The sequence below is a fragment of the Octopus sinensis genome, linkage group LG2 (assembly GCF_006345805.1).
Source record: "Octopus sinensis linkage group LG2, ASM634580v1, whole genome shotgun sequence".
Classification (NCBI taxonomy): domain Eukaryota; kingdom Metazoa; phylum Mollusca; class Cephalopoda; order Octopoda; family Octopodidae; genus Octopus; species Octopus sinensis.
This window is the reverse complement of record NC_042998.1, coordinates 186,984,835-187,011,247: the sequence shown is the minus strand read 5'-3', so window position 1 is coordinate 187,011,247 and position 26,413 is coordinate 186,984,835. Positions and strand designations below refer to the sequence as shown.

General features: G+C 36.3%; 1 protein-coding gene across 8 annotated transcripts in view; it reads left to right on the top strand.

Moving 5' to 3' along the window:
* Window positions 1-26,413, top strand: part of LOC115232359 (serine-rich adhesin for platelets) — a 138,370-nt gene that overhangs the window by 15,346 nt on the left and 96,611 nt on the right. For 3 of the 8 annotated variants that reach the window (XM_036500559.1, XM_029802205.2, XM_029802203.2), the window contains exons 1-2: window positions 10,895-11,251; window positions 13,104-13,206. In XM_036500559.1, the coding sequence (XP_036356452.1) occupies window positions 11,159-11,251; window positions 13,104-13,206 (196 nt within the window). In that variant the 5' untranslated portion in view covers window positions 10,895-11,158. Of the gene's footprint in view, window positions 1-10,894; window positions 11,252-12,676; window positions 12,797-13,103; window positions 13,207-26,413 lie in introns of those variants that run through there. The other 5 variants (XM_029802209.2, XM_029802208.2, XM_036500560.1 and 2 more) reach the window with 3 other exon arrangements.

The following is a 26,413-nucleotide window of genomic DNA, read 5'->3' as shown; positions in this document are numbered from 1 at the left end:
CACATATCCTAGCATTTCTACTGTAGCACCACTCAGTCAAAGGAGCTCTTTGTCTTACAAGCTGCATGGCAACCACACTTGTATTGGGTCAGGAGATGAAGGGTTGCAGGGATGGTTTGAGGAAGAGATTAGGTTATGGACCTAGTTGTGCATGTACACAAACACAGTGTGTTTTAGAATCTCAGCTTTATCAAAATTAGTGTCTTCTCAAGTTCTACATATAATCAGACATCCCATCCCTTTGTCATCTCCTCCATGAGGTTCAAGGTCCTGAGATCAGCTTTCACCATTTTGTCCCATGTCTCCTGAGTCTCCTTTTTTGCAAGCTCCATCTACATTACATGATTGGTACTTTGTTATACAGGTGTCATCATCCATACACATCACATCTCCATACCAGCACAGGCTTCTTTCTTGTACTCTCACCTGATTCCTCTTATGCCTATTTGTCTTCTCAACATAGATACACTTTGCTGTTCATGCACACTTATTTAGCACATCCAATGGAGATTACTCACTTCATTTCTTTCCATTCCTCTGAAGTCCACATTCAAGGCCTATGTTTCGCTATCATGCAGCTTCGCAGTTCTAACACAAGTGTCATACAATCTGCCCTTTAACTCTGAGAGAAAAGGCTTTCATTGCCAGTAGTGGTAGTAGCTTCTTGAAATTTTACCTACTCTTTCTTATCCTAGCTACTACACTTTCAGAGCAAGCACTTCCCTGCCAAATATGTCCACTAGGTAACAAAAGCTATCAACTATTTCTAGTGAGCCATCTGGGCATTGAAGGTAATTTCTTTCTAGTGTACTCATAGTAAATATCATTCCAATACTCCTATCACATACAAAGCTTTCTTTCTACCTGTATTTCTACTACACTTTTGTGTCCATAGCTTACATTGGGTATAGCATAAGGAGTTTATACTTAGTCCTTATCTGCATATTGAGTAAGATCATTTCCCTGAAGATACCTAGATCTTATCTGCTTTACTTCTTACTAAAACCTTAGTCTTTGTTAAGTTTACCCTGAGGCCCTCAATTATAGGGCTAGCTTTCATGCTGGAATGGTTTTTTAAAATTCTACTATAGATTCAGAGATGTATAGGAGTTCATATGGACAGGCAGTCTTAAACTTCTTTGTGATGGCCTGTAGGATTGTGATAAATAGAAGAGGACCAAAAACTGAATCATGATGAATTCCTACCTTCAAGCTAAATTTGTCACCAAAATCATTAACTCTCACTTTACTTACTGTATCTTTGAACATGGATAGTTTGTACAACCTTCACAAGCCATTTATTTACACCTAATTCCCTTAGTGATCACTAAATTACTGAACATGGTATCCTGTCAAATGCCATCTTCAAGCCAATGAATGCTAGGAGAAGTACTTAACTCTTTGTTAAGTCTGCTTTCCATGCTAGCATGGGTTGGACGATTTTGACTGAGCGCTGGCAAACCAGATGGCTGCACCAGGCTCCAATCTTGATCTGGCAGAGTTTCTACAGCTGGATGCCTTTCCTAACGCCAACCACTCTGAGAGTGTAGTGGGTGCTTTTTGCATGCCACCGGCACAGGGAAAATTATTTCCATGCTATTTCTTCTGGGTACTTTGCCAAACTGCATCTCATGTAGGTCTACTCTGTCATGTATCATTTTTGTTATGACTCTGTGACCTTCATGACCTGAACCAGTAGTATGATTCCTCTGTAATGTCCTCTCTCTAAGGCATCTCCTTTGCTTTCGTAGCAATTTACAGTGATGCTGTTAAACCGGTCATTGGCTATGACACTAATTCTCCATGTGGTAATCATATATCCTACCTCATCAGATATGTTGAGCATCTCTTCAACTATCTCCGATGGGCTTGCAGCTTTCCCTCTCTTCATGTCCTTAATTGTTTTATCTAGCACACTGGGGTCAACAGAAAGTAGTGGGGTCAGCATGAAGTAGCCCCTCTTTATCCCATGCATTCTCCATATTCAGCAACCTTTCTTAATAGTACCTCCATACTTCTTATAGCCCATATCAATGGTGAGATTGGTTGGTGATGAGGCGGTTGACTTGTTTCTTTGTCTTGATATCACGTGCTGATTGCAAATGAGCATCACTGCCATACAAGTGTCACTTACCAGCCCTTTCCTATTTATTATAGTTCTCCAGATCATAATAGTTGAGTTTAAAACCAGTTTCCTGTGGGAACTTCTATATGTAGAGGACCTAGTTCTTATAATAGAGGCTGTGAATGATTTATAGAAGAAATTCCAGACAAAGCCTAATATCAAGAGATCTCAGAGTAACCATAGTAAAGACTAGTTCTATTTAGTAGAAAGGAAGACAAGACTCTACTACTTGCAGGGAAATGACCATGCTCAATATACAAGTAAAGTCATCATCATCATCATCATTTAACGTCCGCTTTCCATGCTAGCATGGGTTGGACGATTTGACTGAGGTCTGGTGAACCAGATGGCTGCACCAGACTCCAATCTGATCAAGCAGAGTTTCTACAGCTGGATACCCTTCCTAATGCCAACCACTCCAAGATTGTAGTGGGTGCTTTTACATGCCACCGGCACGTGGGCCAGTCAGGTGGTACTGGCAATGGCCACACTCAAATGGTGCTTTTTTATGTGCCACCTGCACAGGAGCCAGTCCAGCGGTACTGGCAATGACCTCGCTCAAATGCTTTTTCACGTGCCACCAGCACAAGAGTTGTTGTGGAATCAAAGACATGGTGACAGTGAATAAATTCTTTGCCTGTGATAGATGTACAAGAGAACCTTCAGAGAACCAGCAAAATAAATTGGGGATGGTACAGGACAATACAATGTGGGGTTACATAAAGAAGCTTGTGCAATGTAGAAAAATGGTAACAGTATAAATTCTGTATAATATAAATATAAACTGTAATAATAATAATAATAGACAGGGTAAGGATAAGAGAAAGGGAGATGATGTGTGGGTGGGTAGATTACAAGAGTGTGAGGAGAGAGAAGTCATGCATTGGGAAAGTGAAAGAGAATTTGATAGCACAGCAGGGTGCTCAATGTAAAATGTGAGTGGAGATAGACAATGTGAAGAATGAAGGCTAGATGTCAAGCGAAGTGGTTCCATTACTGAAAAAAGATGATGAAATATGCAGTTCTGCTCTCATTGAATTACAGCAGCAGGACACTGAAAATAGGTAGTTGGTGGAAGGATCATTCATAGAAAGATAAGGGCATGGCAGTGGACAGCTTGAGGAAGAAACTGGGCCAGGGGCTAAGTTGTGTGCGTTTATACATTATGCTTCCAGAACTTCAGTTTTTAGTAAGGTGGGCACATCTTGAACACCACATATCACCAGTCACCCTGGTCCTTTGTTATCTTCCCCATGAAGTTCAATGGCCTGAAATCAGCTTTCACCACTTAATCCCATGTCTTCCTGCGTCTCTCTCTTCCACAAGTTCCATCCACTTTAAGGAATAAAACCAATTTGTTATACAGCTGACTGTCCAGATCCATAAGCAGCATATGGCCATACCAGTGCAGTCTCCTCTCTTGCACATCATCATCGTTTAATGTCCGCTTTCCATGCTAGCATGGGTTGGATGATTTGACTGAGGTCTGGCGAACCAGATGGCTGCACCAGACTCTAATCTGATCTGGCAGAGTTTTTACAGCTGGATGCCCTTCCTAACGCCAACCACTCCGAGAGTGTAGTGGCTGCTTTTATGTGCCACTGGCATGAGAGCCAGTCAGGCGGTACTAGCACACTACATCTGATTCTTCTTATGCCTCATTTTTCTCAACAGATACTTTGTCACTCATGGACACTTATATTGTGTATCCAACAGAGTATTCTAGCTTCATTTCTTTGTAATTTTTGCAAATTCTCTACATTCAGGGCTCATGTCTCTCTACTGTGTAGCCTTGTTGCTCAAATACAAGTATCATATACAATTTTCCTTTCTTTCTGAGAGAGAAAGCTTTTTCTTACCTGCAAAGACAAAGCTCTTCGAACTTTTTCCAACCTGTTCTAGCAACTATATTCTTAGAATATCCTCTTCTACTGCTAATTGGGTCATTTGAGGCTTATTTCCTATGCACTCTTTGTGTTTATTGCTCCTTCATATATGCCACCAGGTCTACTTCCTTTGTTGACCTGTCCATGATATCACTTCATCTCTTGTGTGTCTGTAGTTTACATTGGGTGCACCTTTTCTACATTTTGAGGCCATTTCTCTGATGGAAACAGAATTCTGCCTGTTTTCCTGCTTACTGAGGGTCTTTGCGACGTTAATTTTGTGGCCCTTTGATTCCAGGTTTTGCCTACACATTTGCAATTTCATTTCTGATTCTACTACACATTCATCTATAAAAATGAGAACATCAGCATAAAGGAATTTCTGCAGGCAACTGGTTTTAAACTCCTCTGCACTGGCCTGGAGAACTATGACACATAGAAGAGGACTGAGAACTGAGCCCTGGTGAACTCCTACCTACACACTAAATTTATTGAAAGCACCTCTGTACATGACTTGTATGGCTCTCACAAACAATTCATTTACTCCTAACTTCCTCAGTAACCAACAAATCACAGAGCAAGGGACCCTGTCAAAGGTTTTCTCTGGCTTTACAAATACTAAAATACAGCAACTTGCTTTTACCTAAAGTACTTCAGCAGTTGTCTCACTAAAAAGACATCATCTGTAGTATTTAACCTTGGCAAAAACCAAACTGCATCTCATCTAGTCTAACTCTCTAATTAAGCAAAGTATAACTCTTTCCATATATATATATCATCATCATCGTTTAACATCCACTTTCCATGCTAGCATGGGTTGGACGAATGACTGAGGGCTGGCGAACCAGATGGCTGCACCAGACTTCAATTTTGATCTAAATATATATATGTGTGTGTGTATATATAGTATAAGGCACATGGTTCAATAGTTAGAGCATTGGTCTCACAATCATGAGGTAGTGAGTTTGATTCCTGGTCTGGAGCAAGACACTTTATTTCACATTACTCCAATTTACACAGCTGTAGAAATGAGTTGTGATGTCACTGGTGCCAAGAAGTATCTGCCTTTGCCTTTCCCTTGGATAACATCAGTGGTGTGGAGAGGGGAGGATGGTATGCATGTATGGGCAACTTCTGGTCTTCCATAAACAACCTTGCCCAGACTTGTGCCTCAGAGAGGAACTTTCTAGGTGCAATCCCATGGTCATTCATGATTAAAGGGGGTCCCCTTACCCTTTATATACATATATATACACCCACTTACACCAAAGTTCTTGATTCTTGAAATTATTTTCTCTTCTCATTCAGAGTTGATCAAAATTGTCACCAGGTAAGCTAATTTCAACAAATTAAAAATTTATATTAATGTACAAAATTCATGCCACTTTCTACACTGAGTCATTTCTGTTAACCTATTTTTGTTCTAATTATGCTAGTCCATATACATTTTCTACTCTTTTTGTATATATCTAAATTTTACATCTACTGAAGTCAAGGTGGAACAAATGATGATACTTATTGAGGCAGAAACTTGTGTCCACAGCTATCCTCTTATCTTCAGAAAAATAGGTTATCTTTCCTTTTTTCAATGGCATGTTGATTCCAGAGAATTCTTGAGATTATCTCCCCTGCTCATTCAGAGTTAGTCATAATTGTCACTAGGCATTTGTTTATTGTCTCTCAAAGGAAAGATAATTCCAATAAATCAATAATTTATCTTGTGTGATGTATAATATACCTTTATTTGTCTTTGTTACACAACTTCATGTCACTAGCCATACTGACTTATTTGTCTTTGCTCAAATTTGTTTTATATGTAATATCTAACTAACTGTATGAATAAATAAATAACTACATATCATCATCATCGTTTAACGTCCGCTTTCCATGCTAGCATGGGTTGGACGGTTCAACTGGGGTCTGGGAAGCCCGAAGGCTGCACCAGGCCCAGTCAGATCTGGCAGTGTTTCTACAGCTGGATGCCCTTCCTAACGCCAACCACTCCGTGAGTGTAGTGGGTGCTTTTTACGTGCCACCGGCACAGGTACCAGGCGAGGCTGGCAACGGCCATGATTGGATGGTGCTTTTTACATGTCACCAGCACTGGCAATGGTCACGTTTGGATGGTTTTCTTACATGCCACCGGCATTGGTATCACAACTACAATTTCCATTGATTTTGATCAATTTCAATTAGTAGTTTTACAATACATTTAGGAATACAATTCTTGAAAGACATCAGGTAATTAACTCAGTCATATGGACCATATTAGCAAACAATACTTGTGATTGGATGAAATCTAATGTAAAGTCACCAGAAACAAAACATTGAGTACTACAAATGGTTGCAGATCAAAGATTATTTGGATTGACTGTATTCTAGACAAGTTCCTTTCATTATTTTTCAAGTGGCCAGCAGTTTGCTTCCCAACCATAAGGTTTCAGGTTCAGTTGCATTGCATATCATCTTGGGCAAGTGTCTTCTGTTACAGTACCAGATCAACCTAAGATTAAAGAGTGGATCTGATACACAGAAACTGGTATGAGGGGCTCTGAAAGGGGCCTCAGGGAGTAGCGTCCCTGCTTTCCCGAGCTAGCTTTCCACCACATTTCTTAAAAATTGTGGTAGAGGCCTTGGTCTCGGAACCACTCATGTCTAAAAACTGAGGTTGGGAGTAAGCAAGGGCATGTCCCCATAGAAAATCCAGCTCCAAAAAAGTCTCATGATAGCAGAGGAAAATGGGCACCAGCCAGCTCAAAGGTTGGGGTTTTCTGCTCCTGCCTACTTCGGTTGCTATGACATTGAGGTAGATCCGGCCACTCCCGTTAACGGGGACAAAACTCAGATTTAAAACACTGGTGGATGATGAAACTGAAAAGATTGTTGTGTTTATATATATGTGTGTGTACATGTGCATGTAAGTTTCCATGTTTGTTTACACTTCTTTATTTGAAAGCTTGAGGTGCGTCATTCTTGGTGCTTCAGTCAATAATTTATCTGCTTGCTTTGTGCCTTTGAAATCATGTTGAATAAATGATCTCTTAGTTGAAAAACAAAGGTTATGATCAAGAAAGCATGTTAACATGGAAAAATGTGGATAAAATATCTATATCTATCTATTTATATATATAAACGGCAAAATGTCTGTCTGTGTGTGTGTGTGTGTCCTTTATACAAATCCACAATTAATCTGTTAGAGGGCTCTCACTTTCTATGGTCATTCAAAACCGTCCAAGGGTGGTCGTGCACATCTTTACATTTCCCCAGTCACCCCGTAAAGCCATTAAAAAAATCAATAGAAGTGACTTTTGGAAACAAGTAAGGGTTTGCAGCAAGAAAGGTATCTGCTTGTTGAAAATTTGCCTCAACAAATTCCATCTGACCCATTCAAGCATGAAAAGGTTAACATAAAATGGTGGTGGTGGTGATGATTATATATATACATACATCTCAAAAGTTATGGCCAGTTATAGAGTGACCATTGGTTTCACACCTATAAAGTGCTTAGCAGTATAGGCAGCTTGTTAGACTCAAGTGGCTTCAGCTGAAGCCATATGAGTTTTAGGAGTCACCTATATTGCTAAGCCCTTATAGGTGTGAAACCAATGGTCACTCTATAACTGGCCATAACTTTCGACTTCCTAAAAATATATTACTGCTCTAATGTTTTAGAGTGTGCTTCTATTTTGGATAAGTTAACTATTGATGATATATATATATATATATATATATATATTATATATATATATATATATATTAGAAGGTTTGGAGGTGATGTACAGGTATTATATATTAGAAGAAATAAGGTACTCAGAAATCTGGATGGTTTTATATTTACAGATTTTTATTCATATGTCACATGTTTTTATAAATCATATATTAGCGCTTGCATCTACTCTAGTAGATTCAAATCTGAAGAGTCTACTAGAGTAGATGCAAGTGCTATTATATGATTCATAAAAACATGTGACATATTAATATAAAACTGTAAATATAAAACCATCCAGATTTCTGAATACCTTATTTCTTCTAATATATATATAAATGTAAGATCTTGGGATGAAGGTGTAGAAAGAAAGTTAGCTTTGAGCACTCTGTAGTGAATATTAAAAAAGCAACTTTCAGGAATAATAGTGGTTTATTGAGATGGAAGGCTGCAGGGTTTTTTTCGTTTTGTCGAAGAAGAGTATGCTGAAAAAAGTTCTTATATAACCTTGGCCCGAAGAGTAGCTGGTGTTATACACCTCACTTGGGTTTTACCACTTCTGAGATTCCACTCGCTATGAAACATATGTAGCCTGGGATTTCCCATACTCCATTCCATAAATCTTGTGTGTGTGTGTATATATATATATATATATATATATACTCACATACATACACAGATATGTGTATGGATAACAGAATTTAGGTGAGTGTGTGTGAATAGATGTAGTATGACAATGGTTAAGAAATTTTCCATGCTCTTGAGTTGACATATATCTTGTGAGTGAATTGAGGAAAATGGAAAGTGCCTAATAGTTTAATGGGTGGGTTGTGCTTGCCATTCAAAAGGTACTGCCTTATCACATATTGTGTCACTTTTTTTTTGTTCCTGCAAGTGACATTAAGAGTACACGTGTCTGTGGAATGCTCAGGCTATAAGTTAAATCAGGAGTAGGTAATTCAGTTGAGCGAACAAAATCCTCATCGTCGTACGACGGAGATCCACCAACCTCACACATTTTCACACACACTGAAGAATTGTGTCTACGAATAATGTTATTAAAGAACAGAGCCAGAAATTATCTAGAGCGCCAAAAATCGTAATTTTTTTTTATGTGTGTTTTAAGCATCGTAGACTACGAATTTGAACAAAATAAATAAACAAATATTTTTGTGTATATTTTTTTTAGCTTACCGTTTGTTTTGAAAAATTTTCAGGTTTACATTTTAAAGATCTCAGATGATTTACCAAAAATATTTGTAACATACATCTGAAACAATTTTAGAAAAAAAATGTCAAAACTGAAAAATTACGGAAAGGGGGTGCAACCGCGCAATTTTAGTTTTTTTAATATTTTTCTTTAGCACGTTTGTAAATCGACGATGTTTAGAAAGAACATACACATCGAAGAAAGTATGATTTTTGGCGCATTACATAAATTTCCGTAGGAATACACACTACGCGCACGCACATACACAATATGCAGTTTTTGTGTGTGAGAATGAATGTTCTCTCACCTATGCATTACCCCTCGACACAATTAAAACGGAAATATTCAATATGAAGAAAGAACAAAAGCCTCTTGGAAATAAATACGCAAAAAATGCTTATACAATTAAAAAAAAACTTCTATGGAAAGCATTAGGAAGAAACTTTTGAAAACTAAATTTAAGGCAAAAACAAAACTAAACAAAAACGGAATAAACTGTATTAAACCATTAAAACAGTATAAGTTAAACTTTCCAAGATTTCGCTTAATAAAAATATATATTATAACATTAAATGGCAATTTATTTCCTTGTCTTGGCTTTTTTTTTTAAACATCCTTGCTATTATTTTGACCTGGTATTTATAATTTCCATTGTATTATAGTGAAAAGTTGAGTAATCGTTTCTATTTTCTGAATTGCTTTCATTTGGAAATTCTACAACCTTAGTCATTTAAATACAATAACGTGTGTGTATGTACTGGCATACGTGCATAAAAGATGTTTACTGGGAGAATATTTTAGGTTAGAGATATCGAAAGAGACAATTACGTAGTGAGATCCCCCGAATGAATTACACGTTTACTCATTCCCATAGATACGAGTGTGTGTGTTTGCATGGTTTGCATACAAGTATGTAAATGCTTGTGTGGTGGTGTACCTTGATTTAATATATATATATATATATATATATATATATATATATATATATATAAATTCCATAGCATTCAGAGAAAAGTGTAAAAGTGTTAGGAATCAGCCTTACACCGATAGTTGTTAGCAACTGCCAAACTGAAGGGGTAAAAAAAAAAAAAATTAAATATATAGAGAAAATATAATTAAAAGCAGTTTAAAAGATTGTTGTTGAGAAAAAATCAAAAACATGAAGGAAAAAAAAATGTCAGTCAGAGTATATAAAAATAAAATTAGGTAACAGCAGGCCTCGCTGTGCTGACGGACTTAGCTTCTGGTAACTCTATCGAACAGTTGGAGAGGAAAATGCCGTAGAAGTGTGAAGGTTTTTTTTCTTCTTTTTTTTTTTTTTTTTTTTTTTGCTCCGATCGGTCAGTCTCTTGCTTTTTAACTGGTTTCTCTAGCAAGCAAGAAACTTGACTTCGACGAGAGCAGAAAGGAACAACAACAAAAAGAGAATGTATAAGAGTGAGTGCGATTATGGACAAGAGTAGAAAGAATGTGATGTAGAAGTTAAGAGAGAGGAGGAGGAGGAGGAGGAGTGAAAGGTAAGAAAGAAGGAGGTCAATAAGGGAAACGGAGAAAAGAAAAGTAACAATCGGAGAGGGAGAGAGAGAGTGAGAAGTAGTGAGGGAATGATAGAGTGTTGAGGGGGGGAAAGAGAGACGAGGAGAGAGAGAGAGAGAGAAGAATTGTCAAATAGATATTGACGGAGAATTTTAGTGTAGAGAGTGAGTGCGATGGAAAAAGTAAGTAATAATACATTTAGCGAATCTGTAAAAAAACAGCGCAGGAATTAATCAAGGATAAGAAAAGTATACGAGGTTGAGGTAGAGAAGAAGAGGGAGGAACTCGAAAGAGAGGTAACATAAAAAGGTAAAGGACCGTAAGGGGAAAGGTTGATAACGTTTGTTAATAGTGCACTGTGAAAAGCGGGGGGGAGAGAAGGAGTGGTGAGAAGAATGCAGTGATAGATGTAGAGGAGTGGTGGATGCGGCAGTGTGAGGAAGGGGAGGTGTGAAGGGACAGAAATAGGTGGAGAAAAACTGGAGTCACGTGACAGGCAGCCATTATGTTAAGCTCACGGAATGAAGGTCTGGCCAACGAAACTGGAGGGCCGAACTTTAAGCCTTACTTGAAAAAAAACTGAAACAAAAAACATTGAGAATATAAATAAATAACCAGAGCGGGGGTTTATCTTTCCCCCCCGCCGCCAAACGATTCTTCCTGGCAAATAAATAATAAAAAAAAAAAAATAAATTATGCCCGGACCCGTGGAAAGATGGCTTGAAACGTTTATGTGCAAGCAATACGCGGATACTTTTGAAGCTTATGGATTTAAAACGCTGCAGTCTGTAAGTACATAGAGCAAGTGTATCTCTGGATAGATATGTAAATGTTTTGTTCAATAGAGAAAATATTCCTTAGTAGTTTCTAATGAAAAAATAATAAGCTGGCGATGTATATATATATGTGTGTGTGGTGACGGCTGCTAGGGTCAGAGGAGGCGCCACAACAATCTTTTTACTAGTTCGTATGATGTCTTGTTATCCCCTTTTTTATATGCTGACACTAAACCCCCTTTCGTCGCTGCTTTTCACCACCAAACAAACCCCCTGCGAAATATTTTTTCATTTACGTCGACTCTATAGCGAAACTAATAAAGTGTGTATTTTATTCGAATTTATCTCTATATATAATATATATATATAAATCTAGTGGTGGACTTTCTGTGCTATCGACATCGTGGAACTTTCTGAGACAAGAACAAGAAAGAGCCTTTAAAAGAAGGTAACAAAACATCTGGACCTGAATTAAGCATAACCGCGAGTCGTTTTCGTAGCGCTGCTTCTAAAATACTGACATTTTTTCCCCCACTTGTGTGTTTGGTGCTAGGCCTGAAACATAATACACCATTGAAGCAAATGTGGCAGTCTTTAGTTATGATATACTTTTTCTATTGTGTCAATCTAATTGTAAGAAACGAAACGATCTTGTTCCTTTCAGAACCATCATCAGTCTAGCTTGATTCTCGTAATCTGTGCAGCTATGGTGGAATTGATGCCTGTTACATTATAGATGTGTCTCTTACTCTCTCTATCTATCTGTAGTTAGTACATTATCTTTTTTTTCCTTCTCTCTCTCTCTCTCTCTCTCTCTCTATCTCTCTCTCCTCCCCACCACCTTTCATATATATATCTCTCTACCTTATTTATTAAATTCGAAGTAATTATTATTGTAATCAGCAATTATTTACTTAAGGGTTCTTTCTTCTCTCAGCACGAAGTCCGTCGTCGTCGTCTAAGTAAGTAGCAGAGAGAAACAATTTAACTTCCAATAAAAACATTGTTGACCGGCATTGGGTGTTCGATTTTTTTTTATCTCTCTCTCCCCCCTCTCCCCCCCCCATCGCATATATATCGATCACAATAATGTCTTACAACATAACTGCTATGTTTTCTTCTCCCAAGATTTCAACTCGATTTTTAAAGTAGCCTATTACGAACCGCGATCTAAACATATACGCGCACGCACGCACGCACACACAACATTTGTGTATGTGTGTGTGTTTATTGATCCGTGGTGTTGGTAATTCCACATTGAAGCTTCGATGAAAGTGTCTCATTCGGTAAATACTCCATCACACCCCCACCCCACACCCCACCCAACCAGTCGCTCTGTTGTCGTCGCAATCTCTTATTCTCTCTCTCTCTCTCTGTTCTCGCTATGTGCCAGTATTGTATACTGGAGACTGGATGAGGTGGGGAGACCCTCCACTTACTACTACGATGTAGTAGTAACCATTAAGCGGCTATCTGCAACATTTCCGAATCTAGCTTCACTGCAGAGAGGTCCCAAGGACATTGCCGACGATTTACACAAGTTTATTTATTCCTTGTGTCCGTCTCTGCTCTATTTACCATACTTCGATTTTCATTGACAGTGATCTTTCTTTTTTATATACGATTTGGGATGCAATAGTGCATGTGCCATTGAATAAGTAGTTACTCTCACTTCCTGCTAGTAGTGTTGTGTAGCGGAATAAGAAGTAGCTTTTCTCTCTCTAACATTGTATATATATAAATATATATGAACATTTTTTTTTTCCAATTTTTAGACCACGTTCGATTGATGTGCATAAACCTATGGTCGTTTGTTTTTGTTCTTTTATAATGTTGCTATATGAATAATGTATCTTCTCGACAGGTATGTCAGCTTCAACTCCACCAGCTGCAAGGAATGGGTGTTGCCCAAGAACACTGTGAAAAGATACTGGAAAATGTTCATGTACTCAGACAGACTTTAATAGGTAAGCGGTACCAACTTAAAAAACAAAAAAAGTATACAAGATGCTGCTACAGTCTTTTTTTAAAAAAATCATAATATATATAAATTTAAAGGCTGACTTAATAGCTGTACCGTTGGGATTGATAAACTTGTTGATCAAAATCTAGCGGCGGTATTTAAAACAACATAACGTTCATAGATAGCTTCCTATTCAAAATTCGTGGACCCATTCGTGATAAGCTATTGTTTATAATTTTACTTCCATAGATTGAACAATAACATGTAAGGCTGGACTGAATTACTTCGTCTCCTAGCAACTGCTAAACTGTAATTACAGTAGAATATATACCTGCAACTTGCCAGTGCACATGGCTACTTAAAAGTGTTTTTTTTTTTTTTTCCTCCCCTCACCCGAATTATCAGTTAAACTTGATTTTCTTTATAAATAGCATTACCATTTCTTTCTCTAGCCACAATATCGATTGATTTAGTATTCTAACTACTAACCATTTATTTTCTTGATTCATTTCATAAAAACACTGCATGCTTCTTCAACTCATCTTGAACATTTATTTTATCAAATGAATTGTTAAGATGAATTTATTTCCTCTCAGAATGCTCTGGTAACCAAACCATTTTCAGTTTCTATATTATTTAGCATGATGAGAGTGCTTCTTTTGCTCTGTGGTTTCCAACAAAGCTTTTTAGCAACACAGATTTATATGCGACATAGCTGATGTTTAGCTGATGTGTGCATTGTTTCAGCCTCCTCGACATAAACCACTCATCTACATCTTTTTTTTTTTTCCTTCAAGGAACAAAATATTCTTTCTGTGTATGCTTAAATGAAATTCCTGGTAGTTATTGGAAAGCTAAAAACATTATTCATTAAAACAAATATATTTTTCACATTTGTTGCTCCATGGGTTGTATAGTTTCTGCAAATTCTTGATTACAATAGTTTCTGAAGTAACTTCTATAATTTGGTACTGTTTCCAATATCTGTTCATCCATGAAGCAGAAACTGTACCAATTTTAAGTTGGTGTACAGTTTAGTGTTATACCATCCACTTTGCTAGTCCAGACAAATCTAAACTAGACATTAAGCTTAACTACAAACCATTTCTTTTCTGCTTTTTGTTACTAAACGGCTAAAGTTTATTTTAAAATGTTGCTAAATACAAAAGACTATATTTAAACAACAACTAACTCCATACTACTTAAAAGCATTTTTGAAATATTTTTGGGCTGTAGATGACAAATATTTCAGCTAAAAATATGTAATGTCGTTGACAAATTGATATTCGAGAGGACAAATTTAATTTTTTGTTTGAAATTTATTTTTCATAAACATGGCCTTTTTCAGGCTTGTGGAACCAGTGTTATAGTGCTGTGTATTTTACCTCGTACCAAACTCTTTTATATGAAATGGTGCTTGTTGCTGACCAGTTAGTGAGTAATCTGCTTCATTTTGGTGAAGAGGATACAATATCAAGACTCCTGTTTCAGTTTGGTTTCCATGCCTATCACTCATGGTCATGAATGTTGTGTAATGACAGGAAGAGCATGATTGCAAACACAAGCAACCAAAATGGGATTTCTCTAAAGGATCTCTGGAGTAATGTTACTCAACAGGGTGTATGGTTTGGAGATCAGAGTTTCTCCAGTTTGAGCTGGTACTACAGACATATGATTACAATGTTACAGGAAAGGATCACGAGATGGATTCTTCAAGTGAGGCCAACCAGTCAGAGACCTAGAGGTAGACCAAGAATGGGATAGTTGGATAATATCCATAATCTCAGTTGGCCACACTTGGGAATCCATCAAGAAAATGTAATGATGGTTACTTCTGATTAGACCCTATGAAGGAGGTGCCTGAAGGTGCCTACCCCCATGACCCTTCCAGGAACAGAGAAACTGGATGGATGGATGGTTCTTGGTTTGTCAGAATATATCATGCTGCAGGCATTATGTGTATCTAGGAAGGTAATCAATTTAACATACAACTGTTTTGCAAACTGGAAATAGATATTATACCTTCTCTGGGAAAGTTATTTGCAATAGATCAGCAGTTTATCCAAAAGAATGGTTTTGTTTCCTTCACCTCATGTTATAGGAATCTGACTTGAATACGGGGTTCTTGAAGCTTAAGTGGTCATAAAAGAATCTAACTTTTATTTTCTAATTAGCCCATAAGTAAAAATTAACAACTATGCTCACCATATCCAGCCTATACTTCTCTCTTCTCCCCATCACCTGTTGGATGTAGCAAGGGTTCTTAGCACCCAAGGTAGAACCATTTTAGAGACCCTGCCTTAATTAACAAACATCAATCAAGAAATTTTATATCCCTTCTATTTGCTACACCTTTGCTCATTTCTAAACAAGGTTTATCCTTTTTTTAAGAGTTAAATTCATTTTTCTGTATAATGAAGACCTTTTTTTAATGATTTGTTGGGAGTTTCTATTGCTGCATTTATCTGTCCCTTCCATGCACTATTACTCCTCTTCAAATGGTGTATTAACTGTTTTTCAACTATAGGCACAACAAAATAGATGTAGCTGTGTAATCAAAGAATAGTATGAATAATTTGTAATCCCATGGTAGTGTGATAGTTTTTTTATTTAAAAATGTTAGTACCTCATTCAAACTGTCCTAAGTATTAGCTGTAACTTCTGATATGTTGTGACCAGTAATTTTTATCATAAAATGTTCTATCCTAGATTTATAAGTTATTATTAGTTAATATTTATGTTTTCTACTTTACCCCTAATGCACACACTAGCTAGTTTACTTTGTGCTGAGCTATAATTCATATGAAGAAAAGAAATCAATTTTATTTCATTCTTTGTATTGCAATCCAACATCTTATCAAGTATATTTTACCAGTGATAGTTTTATAAATTTTAAAATACAATTTCAGCAATTTATATACTTATAAAATACATTTTTATGGAAGGTTGATTTTTCATCATCATCATCATCGTTTAACATCCGTTCTCCATGCTAGCATGGGTTGGACGGTTCGACCGGGGATCTGGGAAGCCAGAAGGCTGCACCAGGCTCCAGTCTTATCTGGCAATGTTTCTACAGCTGGATGCCCTTCCTAACGCCAACCACTCCTTGAGTGTAGTGGGTGCTTTTTGTGGAAAAAGTAACTCAATTTTACTATATACTAGCAGTATCGCCTGGCGTTGCTCAGGTTTGTTTCGACCCTTTAGAATTGGAATTTTTGAAAAGTAAAACTTTTGCATTATATAGCTTGTTATTTTCTTTAAGTGAACATTTTTTTGGTTGAAATACACCGAAAAATGGCGACACAGCAGTCAAAAGATCGTAAAAAGTAGGGATTTTCATAGAAAAAAAAGCACCTTTTTGATGTAAATAATTTTTGGTGTTAACATGGTCCGATTTGAATTTTTTCTTCTACAGAAGGAAGAGCAAGTCTTCTATCATACTCTCAATTTTGGTCAACTTGCGCCGCAGTGTCTTGGAGGAGATAGTGTTAGTTGAAAGCTACCAAACCTGCCATACATAGACAACTTCAGCTTTATATAGAGAGAGATTTATTATATTGGATATTTCTTGTACATAAGAATTATCTTTTGTTAATTATTTAAGTTCCCTTGTTTATGAACCCTTCACTCATAGGCTAATATTACCTACCACTTCAGTGTGATTATATATAAAGTTCACAAACATAGATTGCATTGCAAATTAAAAGAGAAAAATGTGTACATGTGTGTGTAAATTGTTAAAATTACAATAATAACATCATCATCATCGTTTAGCGTCCGCTTTCCATGCTAGCATGGGTTGGACGGTTCAACTGGGGTCTGGGAAGCCAGGAGGCTGCACCAGGCTCCAGTCTGATCTGGCAATGTTTCTACGGCTGGATGCCCTTCCTAACGCCAACCACTCCGTGAGTTTAGTGGGTGCATTTTACGTGCCACGGGCACAGGTGCCAGACGAGGCTGGCAAACGGCCACGATCGGATGGTGCTGTTTACGTGCCACCGGCACGGGGGCCAGGCGAGGCTGGCAACGGCCATGAACGGATGGTGCTTTTTACGTGCCACCGGCACTAATACATATAAACATGTCAGTACATACACACCATTCATAGAAGATGACTGTTAAACTGTGTGGTTCTCTAAGAGAAATAAACAGTTTTAGTGCCTAAGTGTGTTCGTTATACTTCTCAAATGTCAATAAGGTAAACAAGTTTTTGTTGGATGAGTTGATGTTTCTGATGCTGTTGAGTGTGCATCTTGCAAAAACACACAAAACATTTCTAGTAGTTAGTGATCAATTAATTATTTACATAAAGCATGTCTGTCAAATATTTATATCTACATCCCTTTTTGTTTTTGTCACTTAAAATCTATTATTAAATGGTGTTGTGCCATGCTTTTAGTAAGAGGCTGAAAAATGTCTGCTTCATATTTGTGGTAAAAGGACAGAACTATTCAGTGGCATAAAACTGAAATTTATTATTTGGCTTATAATTCCGAGGCTGACTTCTTTCAAAAAGATGATAATATAAGGCAAGCCTGGATATGTTGTTGTCTTAAGTTAAATCAGAAATGGATATTATGTCCTAAAACATATTAATTTACTGGTTTCAGCTATTGGATTGCAGCCATGCAAGAGCATTGACACCAGGTGTTAAGTCAATCATACTGACCCCAGTATTTATTTCAGTCTTGCGTTTATTTTAATCAACTCTATTATTTGTTGAACAGCTAAGTCACAGGACATAAAATACCACGACATAAACACAAACACTGACTCATATTGTCATTGTCATTTTAAGTCTACTGTTCCATGGATCAGATGAGGCAAATTTTCTATGACCTGATGCCTTTCTTGTCACCAACTCTCACCTGTTTTCAAACAAGGTAATTTTTCCCCATGACTAGGTATGTTTTTCATGGATGATTGAAAATAAACCTCTCTTCTTTTGTAGTGACACTTGTTTACAAATATCACATAATGTCAAACATCATATGATATTTGTAAACAAGCCTCACTATCAAAAATACACACACATATTCAATATATATATATATATATATATATATATATATATATATAGGGAGAGAGAGAGAGAGACATGTATCTTTGTATGTATGTATGTATATATGCATATATATTTCTGTCTACCAATCCTCTCACAAGGTTTTGTTTGGCTTGAGGCCTTAGAAGACACTCAGTGTTCTGTGTTGTGCGATTGAACTCAGACCACATGATTTCAAAGCAAGCCTCTTAACTACAGAGTCACAGCTGCATTCATAAAATACTCCAGGAATGTATGCAAATATCTAGATTTGTAGTTAGTCAACCTATTCAAAACCAGGGAAATTTACCACATATAGGAAATATTAGAACTAGTTTTGTTCTAATATTCTGTTTGTAATAAATTCCTTTCGAGCTACTTCAGTGCAGCCAAAGTTGGTATATTCAGAAAGCATATTGACCAAGAGGGTGCCAAGTTCCTATTATTTTGCTTCAAAAGAAACTGCAGCAATTAAAGCTGGTCAGATGATATCTTGTATACCCTACACTAAAAGCAGTGTAATGTTACTATCATGTATAATACTGACACAATAGGTATTTGTTTTAAATACACATGTATATTATGAAGTTACTTTGCTTAATGTCTTTTCATACACATACATACATAAGCACTTAGGAATAATACGTACTTTCATGTAGTCGTGCAATCTACAAGAAATAGTAGCCAAATTTCCTTCAAATCACACATTACATACTTTAGTATGTAATGGATACATTGCCTCTAAAAATAGTACATTTGCAGCTAAACTCCTTTGATCATAGATCTTCTTGATCAGGAATTAAACCACTTGTATTTCAAACTTTAAAATCCATGGCTCTCTTGTGAATTTTTACTTGATAGCTTATTAAGCTCTCACTCAAAGCTATAAATTTATGCTTATTATTAAATAACAAGTATCCATCAAACGTATTTAAATTTATTGATTGTATTTCCCATATAAGACAGAACAGGACTTCATCTTTAATATCTGCTTCTCCAGGTTGCTGTGAGTTGGAATGTCTATAGTCAACATATCATCAGTCATCTTGGTCTTCTGTCACCTTTTCTGTGGGGTCCAGTGTCCAGAGAGCTCACTAGTTCTTTTTACATCTTTCCTGGTTTACTTTCTCCTTCCTCCAGTGTTGCCCTCCACTGCTATGACACACACACACACACACACAGTGTTAATTTAGCACTCATCATATATTTGCATTACATTGTTAAATCAGTATATTTGGTCCCTTTGTCTGATTTTCTTTTTATGTGTGCTCCTACTACTGACTGCTTCAGTGTATTGACACATCTTAAATTCTGGTTCTGTGCAGCCTGCTAAAGATCCAACTGCACCTTTTGTATACCCATTGTTTGCATTGAGTACACAGTATCAAATTTCTATATACTTCCTCTCTACAATTCAAACATGTCAACTTCCTAAAAGTCATTGAGATTTTGTACTTTCTGTTATTAATTTGCACTTTGGTCTTAGCAATGGTGACCTTTTAGCTTTTGGATTCTAGATTTTACATCCGAGTTTGTAATTTTACTGCAACCCAACAGATTTTAATACAAGAACCAGCTGATCAGCTCATAAGAGTTTATAAGCACAATCAACCCTTAAGTATTGTGTTATAGGTTTTTAAGAACTAGAAATAGAATGACAGTGGATACCTCAGCAGTCATCAAACTACAGAGCAAGGAAACTTATCAAAAGGCCTTTCCTGGTTAAAAAAAATACTAAAATTTGTATTTGTTTAGCTAAGCATTTGCAGATGTTGCACTTGAAATACAACAACTGTAATCCTGCAATTTAGCACAAATTCATATGTCATCATATCGAAGCTAATTCTGTTCACAAGTCATCTTTCAGCATTACCTGATTAATTAAGAAAGAAACGAGTATATATCCAGCATAGCTTGAGACTTTCAACTATTCAGCAGTTACTTTAGAAGACTTGATGCTTTTCATACCTTTGAATCCTCAATAAACTGATGAAGTAGAACCAATACTGTATCCCCTGTTGGATCCACATAAAGTGATCCCTTACTATCTCACTCAGCATTCAACATGTCATAGTAGCATTTATTTCTCGTTCCTTTAGCTGTAACTGAGGTCAGGTATACTTTTGGTTTTGGGTGTATTTCTCTCTGATTACAGCCTAAATGATATGAAAAAAAAAATTACCCATCAAATCAGATCATTAGGAAACTTTTTTTCATTTTCTTTCCTAGTTAGATTCATCTAAAATTTTGCTTCTCATCTTGCTCTTTAATATTACTGCTGACACACAGCTTTTATAACCCTAGCTACTGTACTGTACTGCCACTTAGTTTTATAATCCTAGCTGCCATACTGATCCATTGTCAATCATTTCCTGCCTAGTTGGGTGTTACTCCATTCAGTGTTTTGCTAAAAGTTGTGTTAGGAATGCTTCACTGTTCTTTCTGCTTACAGATTACAAATGTATATTAAGGTTTTTCTATTTAACACATGCTGTATGTCATTTCTAAAAACCATTAATAGTAACTTTATGGTGTCAATTGAATTAAGTTTGATAAGATATAACTTATACACCATGTGAAGTACAGAAATTTTTACAAATATACACTTCAATTTATTCTTGTTTTCACAGAATATGCAAACTACCACAAATTAATTTTGATTCTGTCTGTCTGTCTCTATCTCATATATATATATATATATCACCTGAACCAGCCAGGCTGTCAGCTACCTTGTTGGCTCTGCTGGCCACAGCATTTGCTTCATTCCTCTCATGCTTTCCTCATTCTCTTCCACATTTTTCTTAAATCATATACATATATATACATATGTTCATTCTCCTTTCGCTCTTGTCTTTTCACTCTCACTATACTACATTGTTGTAACTAAGAAACATAGGTGAGCTTTCTCGTCACTGTATCATTCTTCAAGAAGGGCTTGGGATGTCCCTAGAATTATCTGACTCTCATCTTTCCAACACTCACCCTGTCTTCTCTCATCCTTATGACTAGCTTTCTCATCAGTCTCAGTACTTACATATATAAGGGACCACATCAGATTTGCATGTGTTCTTTACACTCTACCATTACCTCTATACCTTTTTGGCCCCTTTTATTGACATCCAACATTCATTCTTACCATTTAGCCATTATTCTCATCCCAGTTACACTGCTTTTCTCACCCATCCAGCCTTGTTCTTAAATTATTGCTGTTTTATTCACTTCCTCAGCCATGTAACACAACTGAATAAACACATTATAGTGTTGCAGACTCTCCAATCAAATGAAGTACAAGGTATCCCTATTATTGCTCATACACTCTGAATTCACCTAAGCTGGACATTTTGTAAAGTGGTTGGCAAGGAAGTAGAGATGTGGGATCAAGGGGGCTCCTGTAGCCTTGTCAAGAATTTGCTTAAGCCTTTTGTTCACTATGGAGTTTAGGCCATCAACAACTTTTCTCCACTGTTTTTGACTCTCAGCTGTTCATTCTGCTATTCTGCAGTTGGATCCCTGCTCTTTTGGCCTGGCATCTTCCTTTCAGATTTTGCAGCACTGTGTCTTATGTTGTTTTTTCATTGAAGGAAGGCCTTTCTCATCCAGCCCTTCTTAAATTTTGAATTGTCATTGATGTTTCTGTAACTTTGCTTTGTTTTTTCTAGGTAGGAGTGTTGGCTGTATGCAAACCTACTTTTATCTCTTGGAAGAAAAGTGGTCCATAGTAATCTAGTTCTGTTGTTCTCAACTGGGATCCATATAAGATTTTGCTGTTAGAGGTTATGTGCAATACATTGAGTATGCTTCTACAGTACACAAAGTATTTTAACAATTTTTTATGCAATTCCTTTTAATATTCAATTATAGAAATATAATGAGATTTCTTAAACATCAAATGGCTATGAGGATCCACTAGAGTAAAGTAGGAATCATAGGAGTCCATTAGCAAAAAATGGTTGAAAACCTCTGATCTAGTCTCTGTCCTTTGAACAGTCCGGCATGGGAGGCTCTACCGGGAGCTTGCACTTTGCCTGCCATATCTCTCAGGATTGTTGAGGCTCACAAGCCACTGCAACAAGGTCTAGGCCAAGTGATGGCTTGTTGAGGATATAGCAACTTTTATGGCATTTGTGCCACAATAAAATGCACTCTCTGTGTGGTTTTAGTGTTATATATATGTGTGTGTGTGTATGTATATATATATATATATATGTGTATATATGTGTGTGTGTAGCTGTAGAAACTCTGCCAGATCAAGATTGGAGCCTGGTGTGGCTATCTGGTTCGCCAGCCCTCAGTCAAAATCGCCCAACCCATGCTAGCATGGAAAGCGGACGTTAAACGGTGATGATGATGATGATGATGATATATTTATATGTGTATATATATTTATGTATATATATATATATACATATATACATTATACATACGCGCATGGGAATTTATGCATGTTGTATATTGGATGTGTATACATAAGAGAGAATTTCTTTATTTCACTTGTGTAGTATTAATCATTTGTGATTAGTTTTCATGTAACTTGTATAGGTTTTTTTGACTTCAAATATTGGTAATGATAAAATTCAACATAAAAACAATTTGAATTTGGTGCCAGTTATTCTGTGGAATAAGTGTACGAGTATAGATCCATTGAATTTTTCTTCAATAACTGTATTTTCTATGTACAGTCGATTTCAGAAATACACTTATTAAGGTTTTTTTATAATTTTACTCTGGGTAAACTCCCTTGAAATTTCTTAAGGCATTTATATCATTCTTCCATTTATTTAATTTTAATGAATTTTTTAAAGGAGTTTCGAAAACCAACTTTCTCTTTTTCATAATTTATTTTCTGGATTATTAATCTGATTGTAGTCCTAAATTAGACTGAGTAGTGCATGGAATTATTTTGGGCTTTTTTTCTTTTTAAACTTTGTGACTGTTTTGTATTTGTTGGATTCTTCTGGACATAAATCTTCCAAATTAGTGTAATACATTTTTCTTGATATTGGCTGTAGTTTATGAATGCTTTTCTTTTCATCAAGAAATTTGGATGCTCTGATGACTTTCAAGAGTTAGTATTTTTCAGTCATTTGACTAATAATAGTTTTATTATTTCATCCTCCTTGTCATTTCACATTAAAGAAGTTCTTAAAAACAGTATATTCTCATCCCTTTTCAATTTTCTGTGACCTGTCTTATCTGTTGCGTATAAATCAATTGCAGACAGATTTGTTTAATTCAGTTCATTGTCATTGGTTGGCGTTAGGAAGGGCATCCAGCTGTAGAAACACTGCCAGATCAGACTGGAGCCTGGTGCAGCCTTCTAGCTTCCCAGATCCCCGGTCGAACCGTCCAACCCATGCTAGCATGGAAAACGGACGTTAAACGATGATGATGATTACATTGCATTAGAAGCAGATATCTATAGACATACAGAATGTCATTTATGTAACAACACTTGGGGGTAAAAACTTCTTGAACCTGATTGTGAGCCTAAACGTATGTTGTGATCAGACCCCTACTTTCTAGAACTTAACCATCCAGTGTCATCATCATTCTTTAACTTCCATATTCTATGTTGGTATAAGTTGGATGGTTTGACAAGGATCTGTTAAATGCCAACCACTTTACAGTGTGCACTGGATACTTTTTTCATGTTACTGACACTATTGAAGTCACCATATAGCTCACAAACCAAGAAACCCAGGGAGGGAGGAATCTGCATCTGTGTGTTAGATGGTAGTTAAGGTATGAGGGAAGAGGTTGGTGTAGAGCAGGGTCTCATTGTAAAGGACCTACATGCCTACTCACATTTAGAACACTGAAAATGAATTAGAGATATCTCCAAAGAGACAGACAATAGCCTGTGTGAGTGTGTATGTATATATATATATATATATATATATATATATAAAGTATATACACATATGCATGCATGCACAAAAAAAATATATAAAGTGAGTACATAGTGTTGATGATCAGAGTAACAATGTGTACATTTATCTTTAACGTGTTCCTTTACTCTAGAATGTGGAAGATACTGTGAGGATCTTGGAAAAAAAAACCTGGTAGATTTTTATACAGGAAATCTAGAAGGAATTTTTCTCCAAGACACGTCCCACACCAGTAGATCATAATATATCTCTTTAGCTCGTTCAAGTTTTCAGCTGTCACTAGCTAGCTTTCTCTGATTTAACAGTTATTGTTTCTAGAACTTCATTTGTTCAGTATCTTAATTTCTTTTTGCAAATTATTTCATCGAAACATTCTCTTAAAATTTCTAATTATTTGACTTTTAGTTGGTGTAAGAATCAAACTTAAATCTTCACTACCACTTTCTCCCAGATTTACTTCTGGTCTAGCATTTTAGTGATGCATGTTCTGTTGGCATTTGTCACACATCTACATTATAATCCATAATGCAATTATTTCATTTCTGCATGTATTAAACAGTATCATTCATGCATGTCAACTTGTATTCACTTTCCTTATAAATTACTTATCAAACAGACAGTAAATCTCTAAATGATTGAATTCAGCAACTATTTATCAAGAGGCTAAGCTTCTCAGTAAAATATTAATTTTAACTACGTTTTTCTTCTACACATTTAGTAACCCTTTTGTACTAAGCACATAAAACTTGGTCCTTTTTAGAATATCAGTGACCTGAGAAGACTGCTTATTCTTAGATAAGTGTTTTTCTTCTGTAGTAAATTCACTAAGATATAAGCTTATACTATCTTTTTTCCCTGTGGTGTTCTGTTCATGTCAGTTTTATATAACAAAACACGTACTTTTTAGTATCTGATCTCTGGTATTCCATTCACTACCTTTCCATGAATAAAATATTTGAAAGGGCTTATTTACTTGATTCATTACTTTCATACTGATTCTTCTGGGAAATGCCTATTCCTTATAGATTGCTGTCTTTAAGAAATGAGAAAAGTAAGAAAACAAGTGCCATCCTAGTGTGGATGCCAATAAAATGTAATTAGTAAATTCTTAGTAACTTAATCAAAGGTAAGTTGAATGAGGAATACTTGTAGGCACTACATAAAGAAAAATATTTAATACAATGATGCTCCAGCTTGACCTTGGTTGTGACAGCTAATCCAAACTAATGGACAAGGATTCTTCACTGTGGTTTAACCATTTAGCATTCAAACCAGCCATATCTGGCCCAAATATTCTACCTGTTCTATGTTCAATCCAGCCACATTCAGCCTTTCATACCTACCTTACATTGTCAGTTCTAGAAGTAAACAATCACATCTTTGAAGCTACAAGATAATACATGATTAATTCAAAACAATGTGAGTAAATAAGCAATAATCTGGATACTAAAGGGTTAAAAAATACAGTAAAATTATTAGAGCAATAGAGATTGTAGTTGGCTGCATTTGAACAATTCTTGAGTGTCCTGTTTGAAGAGTACATTTGATTTTGTCATAAATAGCTTACAGCTTCTTTTAAGTAAACATTGTTTCTGTATGGTTGCAATTTTATTCAACAAACTTACATCTTCTCCCTCTGCTATCATTGTGTCTCTCTAATCACACTGGCTACCCCCATCAGATAGGCCATTTAATCTCCATACCGACAACCAACTTGCAGCTATCTAATACTATTTCTGTCACCCTCTTTCCCATGTTCTCTTGCTTTTATCGTTCTCTTCCTTTCCATTATTCGTCTCATTCACCTTAAAAGACAGTAGATAGCATGGAGTAGATCAAACTTTTTAGTTTTCTAGTCCTGGTGTTATGATGAAATGTGTATCCAGTATATCCTGAAAAGTGGTTGGTGAATGAATGGAGACAACATAGATTTGAAAGGACCGTTTCTAAGGACAAAATAATTTCTCTGTTGCTTGTACCATGATAAAATACATGCAGTACATTCTGTGGTGCTATGAAAAGCATTTATCCATAGAAACCATGCCAGAGGAGAATGTATGGTTGAGACATAGTTTCCAAACTATCTTGGAGAGCAGTAACTCCTAATAAGAACTGATTCAGACTGTAAGAACGTAACATACCTATGCTATCAGTGAAAGTGGACATAAAAAATTATCATGATAATTAATTGACAAAACAATTAATTTCAAGCATCTTTTATAAATATTACTGAAATTCAGACATCAACCCAAAAATCATCTCCACAGCATAAATTCAAT